At 47.6% G+C, this 6712-nt stretch overlaps 1 protein-coding gene across 2 annotated transcripts; it reads right to left on the bottom strand.

Moving 5' to 3' along the window:
* Positions 1-911: 911 nt before the first annotated feature.
* On the bottom strand, positions 912-3445 carry LOC136487692 (proline-rich receptor-like protein kinase PERK1). 2 transcript variants are annotated; one of them, XM_066484791.1, is made up of 4 exons: positions 3124-3445; positions 1758-2387; positions 1606-1651; positions 912-1494 (listed from the first exon to the last, which is right to left on the bottom strand). In XM_066484791.1, exons 1-4 carry the CDS (start codon positions 3224-3226, stop codon positions 1245-1247), a joined length of 1029 nt encoding a protein of 342 aa, XP_066340888.1. In that variant the 5' UTR covers positions 3227-3445; the 3' UTR covers positions 912-1244. The 2 variants fall into 2 exon arrangements, with proteins under 2 accessions (XP_066340888.1, XP_066340889.1); XM_066484792.1 differs by having other exon boundaries at positions 912-1496; positions 1611-1651.
* Between the last annotated feature and the right edge of the window lie 3267 nt (positions 3446-6712).

Here is a 6712-nt window from a genome sequence, read left to right as displayed (position 1 = left end):
CGTATAGTTAAGTTATTTAAATGGATACGCACATTAGACTTGTATACAATGCTTTAGCAATGTTCTCCCGTTGCAATGCACGGGAACTCACCTAGTAACAATGAAATATAAGTGATGACAAAGTACATATTGTAAGTGTCATTTACAATTAGAAAGCGGCTCATCACACAATACATGGCTCCTAAAACGGAAGGGTGTCTATCCTTCTGAAATTGCTCGCACAGATAAACAAAATCTTACGATTGCAAGCTGGAGCTGCCTCTTCAGGTACCTTCGTGTTTACGAGATCAAATACAATAGCCATGTTGATCATGCTGGTAGCAAACCAGTAAAGTATTCTCTTCTGTACTACGAGGGGCCAAGACATGGAATTCTTTTCTACACAATTTTTCAAGTTAGATGCCTGCAGCCAGCATAGCACGAATAAATAATTTCATCTTGAGTGCCACTTGATTTGTGAGTGGCTACACTAAACAATCCATACAGGTTTCCACTGTGTTCAATGCTGCCTGTCTATGCCAACACTGACTTCAGACTTGGCTCAGTCCTTTTCCCGTGCCATTTTCCATTTCCAGGGTATGTTCTTCTAATTTGGATTCAAACTCATTGGGTGCAAGATAATGGGGTAATAAATAAGACATCATTTGTATTTGTTTAAACTCGAATAGCAAATGACATTTTCCCTTTTTTATTCTGCAGAAATTGCCATTGCAGATGCTAGTATGTACAATAAGCTGTATATTATGTTCAGAAACATTTATGGATTCAGACATGTTAATTTATTGATGATATTAACATTTTTATGTGAGGCTTGGTTAGAGATTTCCCTTCCCTTCCCTTCCCTTCCTTCCTTTTGATCTATACTATACAGGCTACTGTTACGGTGTCGCAGACCAGCAGCTAAAACAAAATGACACATTGCATTCCATTAGTTCAGCTCACTCACCCATAAGAGGCAAAGCAGTACTTGCATTACAACTACCAGCAGCAGCAGCAGCTACATGCCTACATCTACACTACAGAGTCCTGAGTGGCCGATCAGGGTGAGTGCAAGTTCATCCATCAGGACTACATTAGCTCCCAGTTCCTACTACTAACTGGAGCACCATACTTCATACATAACATCGACAAACTTAGTCATGCTAAGGCCTGATTCTCTAGCTTTGTAGCTCTCTACTAGTCTCTACATCACCTAGCTACTTTGCAATCTGTCCCCGAAATACTGGAGCTGCTCTCAGAAGTTTTCAGGCCATCCCTTCTTTGTGCACACACAATGCTACTAGAATCCAGACCAGAGCTACCCAGGGCCAGTTGGGTGGCGAGACTGACCTCCAACCGCTGCCCAAATTGACAGCTCCTGGGATGTCGAAGCCAAAATCTGATGATTCCGAAGAACCTGCCCCACTGGCATTCAGCACCGGTGCTCCCGAGTCAGAACCAGAAGACGATGACAATGGAGTAGTCGTGGATGCAGGATCATATCCAGCAGTAGAGCTGCAAAGATAGAACATGAGTTTCATATATGAATGCATTCAATTGATCATTTCCAGAGACATGTGCAAAGGTTCCGTGTTAGTCATCACAATGCAGGTATTAGATTCCCACCTTGATGACGATGGTGATGATGATGTAAACACACAGCTCCCTGAGCCTGCAATGAAGCGATTGGCATAAGATCGCTCAGAACACTAAAATGAAAGGAAACCCACCAGGATGATTCAGCTGGAACCAATGCAAGAAGAGGAAGACATTCTTACTCGGATTAGCAGTGACGAGCATTGCCGTCCCCCCAAAGTCGCAGCTGGAAGGCACAGGGTTCCTCTGGTAATAAGTGTTGAAAGCATAGGACGCATGAGCTTGGATGGTATTTGGATAGTAGCAGCTCCCCGACGGCTGAATCGCCGAACAATCTGTTCCTCCAATGCCACACGCATAGTCCAACGCGTTCTGGAGCGCTGCTTCACTTGAGCCAGCAGCCTTGACCACACACCAGACCTGCCGGCCTGACGCAGTCGGAGCTGTGACTGTAGGAGCAGGAGTCGACACTGGTGGGTTGTTGAATGGTGTTGGTGTCGACGGAGGGGACGTGGAAGGCGTGGTGACAGCGGGGTTGGTGACCGGCACAGCTGGTGGGAAGGAGGTTGACGGCGTTGGCAGAGGATATATGACTGGAACCGGCGGCGGCATGGTGGAGGAAGGAGAAGGGATGTTTGTTGAAGGGGCTGTGATGGGCGTGGGCAGAGGGTTCAAGGAAGGGATGGTGATGGTGGGATTTGTGGAAGGCACAGTGATAATGGCGGGCGTCGGGTTATTGGAGGGGACTGTCGCGATGGGGTTGGTGTCCTGAACCGGACTCAAGTCGTCATGGACGAGGACGGCTGGTTTACCTGCACAACACAGCACAGTGATTGTCAGTTCAGTCTGACGAAGTAACACCAATTAAGCCAAGGTAAACTAGTAGTAACTCTTGTGTCCATCTATGATTTATCATGCACTTCTCCTATATCTCAAGGTGCCTCATTCTTTGTTGTTGTTGTTCAAGCAACATGTAATTTATCATTGTTTGTCTATAGAATAGAAGAAGAAAAAATTGTGAATTGTCTCTTGTGAGTTGTCAATTGTACTAGTTGATCGTGAAGGATTGTTGCCTGAATTTCTCCTGAAAATATAGCAAGTCCCTTTATCCTGGCACCCCGTTTCTGGAAAAAGAAAGAAGGGGAGAGAATGGGTGCGTCCCCTTTACTTTAATGTGACAATGTGAGTGGTAGTGGTAGCTTGCAGCCTGTTCCCGTTTCCAAACAAGAAACAAAATTTACGAAAACAGGTAGAGAGATTCACTGAAATGCCTGCGGCTGGAAGCCTGGAACTGTTACTACACTAGCAGCAGCAATTCAGCAAACAAGTGACTGGCGTGGCCTAACTAAGATCTGCTCGCGGGGAAATTGGAGCAAACAGTTACTGAACACTGTAGCTCAATCTAGCTAAGCTCCCCCTGGCTAGGAGGAGGCTAGCTAGCTAGCTACGCGATGGAGCGGGTAGGCTAAGGTTGGGATGGGAGCAGCCACTGAACCGAAGCCAGAAGCAAGAATCTACCTGGGAGGATGCGGATTTGGAGGTATGTACCTGCAGCAGCAGTAGCAGCAGCGGCAGAGCAGCGTGGAAGCTCCCCGGCCTCGAAGGCGGAGAGGACTAGGAGGAAGAGGAGCAGCGCCGGCGGCCTGGCCATCCTCCTTCCTTCTTCTCCAGCTCGCCGCCGCCACCGGTAAGCTCGGCCTGGCCCCCACTCTCTCTCTCTCTCTCTCTCTCTCTCTCTCTCTCTCTCTCTCTCTCCCTGTGGCGTCTGCGGGAAGGGTCAGTCAGTGTGTGTGCGCGAGCGTCTTTTGCGGCCCGAGGGAGGGAGAACAGGGAAGATGGGGAAGGCGACAGCAAAAGGTGGAGAGTGGAGTGGAGGCAGACTGTGCAGTGCTGTGCAGCTGCCGAGCCGAAAGCGCAAGAGAGAGACAAAGAGACGATTCAGCCACCAGTACACCACCAAAAGACATGAAAGCAAGCCAAAAAGGCTGCGGGCGACGTCGAGATTGAGACCCAGCTGAACGTGAATTATTTTTCCTTTTTTGCGAGGAAACGTGAATTGGTTAGAGCTGACTACAACGACGACGATGACCCCTGTCGCTTGGCCGGCTTGGGCGCAAGGGCATCATTGCTCCACCCAGGATTCCACGTGATTGAGCACGCTCTCTGCCATCAGGATGTACAATTGGCCCCGTTCGGATGGTATGGTTTTGGATGAATTTTGATGGTCCGGAGAAATTTATGAGAGAAAAACACTGTTTCGAATAAAAAAATAAACAGATCAAGCCAAATTTAAGGGCACGCGAACATGAATATATAGTACTCCTTCCCATGTCAAAAAGAATATTTACGTTTCACTAAATTTCTAAGTAATGGTAGGCCGCCGCTCTTTCTCACAAGATCGCGTCGGTCCCCTACTCTCTCACATCCGGTGACCTTGCTAGGGGCTCGAGAAGTGGGGATCCGATCCCTCCGCATATTTTGGTTTTTGTTGATCATTGTTCTTCTAGGTTTGGTTTTTGACATCATTGACGAGGTGGTGGTGACGACGATGCACTAGAATAAGGAGAGTGTTCGGCTGAACTAGATTATTTATTGTTCATACTGAAAAGACTATTCATGCTGGAATGTTGTGAGAGAAAAACACTGCTCCAGCTGGAAAAAAAACGGAACAAGCCGGCTGACCAGCCAGCCGAACAGGCTCAAGGTCTCTTCGGCCTCTTCCTGCCTTGTCAACGTTCGATCCAGCGTTGATAAAGGGCTAGTGGGAGTTTGGTGGTTCTCTTTGGATCTTGGTGGCAGTTGGTGTGTTTATCAGGGCAAGAAGTCAGATGGCTTTCTATACGGCGATTTTGACCTCTTCTTTTGATTTGTTCTATTGCAAGGTCTGTCATCTTCAATACTCTGTGGTGAAGGATTCTAAGCCTGTGTTCCTTAGAGGGTTTCTCCAGCCGATGTTCACTAGGTACTGCGTACTAGATCTCGTTGCCAGTGGCGAGTATATTTTGCGGTCTTCAAAGCCTTGTATGGCGGTCTTCAGGGCGTTCTTCAATCTTCGACAAGCAATGGACGATCAAAGGAAGAAGATGACCCTTTTGATCTTCAATGTAGTCTTATTTTTAGGGGTTATTTTGTGTCAAGTTATCCTTTTGTACAAGCTAATATTGCCTTTGATATATATCAGATACGAGACACTTTTTTTAGTGTCTTTCTAAAAAATCTAATCAATTGTATTTATGGGTTGTTTTTATGTTGTATTTCAATTTTTAACGTGGCCCCTCGTGGAGAACACTATTTTCAGGCAATTACAAAGAGAACTGCTAGCGCCTGGACGTCCAATCGGATACCGATCCGTTGGACGGTACCTGGGCGCGCCCATGCTGGAGCCCGCGTCGCCCGACCGCATGTGGGACCACTTGCGCCCCTCCGCTCCCACGCGCATGTACACGGGACCGTCTGTGCCCGCTTGGCAGCGCCCGAGTAGCTGTAGCAGGCGGCTACGGCAGGTGGGTCCTATTGCAACATGTGCAACACCAGATCTACTTTTGCAACATCCAGATAAAACACTTGCAACATACATCTGAAACAGCTGAAATACTTGCAACATACGTCTGAAACACTTGCAAAATACCAGAAAAACTTGAAAACACATGTGTAGCCATTGCAAACATTTGCAACATCCACATGAAACACTAGCAACATATGTATGAAACACCTGAAGCACTTAAAAATATACGCTTGCAACATGCATGTATATGGAAACGTCCAGATCTACTTTTGCAACATCTAGATGAAACACTTGCAACATACGTCTAATACAGATGAAATATTTGAAATATACACTTGAAACATATATGTATAGCTATTGCAACATGTGCAACATCCCGATCGACTTTTGCAACATCGATATAAAACACTTGCAACATATCTTTGAAACATCTAAAACACTTAGCATATGCTTGCAATATACGCTTTTAGTGCAATGTCACCTTGCTGCTCGGACGAATGGAGGCTCGTCGTCGCAGAGCTCGACGCAGGCGCGGAGCCAAAGAGGTCGGCGGCAGCGCAGAGCTCGCCGGTGCGACAGCGACACGAGCAACTCGCCGCGCGGGGCGGCGCCACACGAAGCTCCTCCCTTTGCCTGCTTGCTGGAGCATCCGTCGTGGAGGCTCGCCGACTCGATGGAGCGGTGGCGCGGCCACGGCGGACGAATGCCGCGGTGGAGGCGGTGCGGTGGAGGCAGAGTAGGGACGGCGGGTGGTGCGGTGGAGCGACCGACAATTGGTTGAGTGAGAAAATGGCGCAGTAGAGAGCAAGCGTCCGGATCAACGGACGCCCTAGCCTAGCATTACCGAATTACAAAAGGATGGTTTAAGTGTTTATAGCATTCAAGGGATGGCATGGAATGGGCAAATACATCTTGGACCACCTAACTCCTACACCCATTCAAGAGATTTGGTGTTGTCCACGTAGGCCTGACTGCTCCACATTTGTTCCATCAGGCAGCAGCTACTCCACCATGGTCGGCCAGCCTTGGCCGCGGAGAAGACCGGAGCAGGAGTTGTCCTTGTCCCAACAGTACGCACGCAAACACACAGACACAGCGACAACGTAGGGAACTGTCCCAACTACGTTGCAGCGCTAAAACTAGAGCACGGTCAACAACCCATGCGTGGTGTTGTCAAAAAAAAAAAAAAAAAACCCCCCGATGCGTGGGTGAATCCCAAATACTCGGGCAAAAGGACTGACGAAACTGAAACTGTGAAAACAAAAAACAGCAGACTCTTGGCCTGAAGCCCTGAACCAACCAGAAGGAATGTTCAGACACTTTGTAGTTGAAGACAACCATCTGTCGCGATAGAGATGCTAACATCTTTTTTTTTTTTTTGAAACGGAAACTATGCTCAACAATTTCCATGTCCGTCAATGATCATACTGGCAGCAAAACGAGGTATTGTCTGTAAACCATGATCCGGAAGGCATGGATTATTTTCACTGCACAGCGCAAATAAATAATCTCCAATTCGAGTGCAATTTGATTTGTAAGTTTGTACAGATATGACGGTGAAAGTCTTCCACTCTTCTTCTCAAGGGATGCAGCCGCGATCGACCTCGCAGGATTCTGTGCGAAGAATGCGGG

The sequence above is a fragment of the Miscanthus floridulus genome, chromosome 10 (assembly GCF_019320115.1).
Source record: "Miscanthus floridulus cultivar M001 chromosome 10, ASM1932011v1, whole genome shotgun sequence".
Lineage (NCBI taxonomy): Eukaryota > Viridiplantae > Streptophyta > Magnoliopsida > Poales > Poaceae > Miscanthus > Miscanthus floridulus.
The sequence above is the reverse complement of the archived record's forward strand: the minus strand, read 5'-3'. Positions and strand labels throughout refer to the sequence as shown.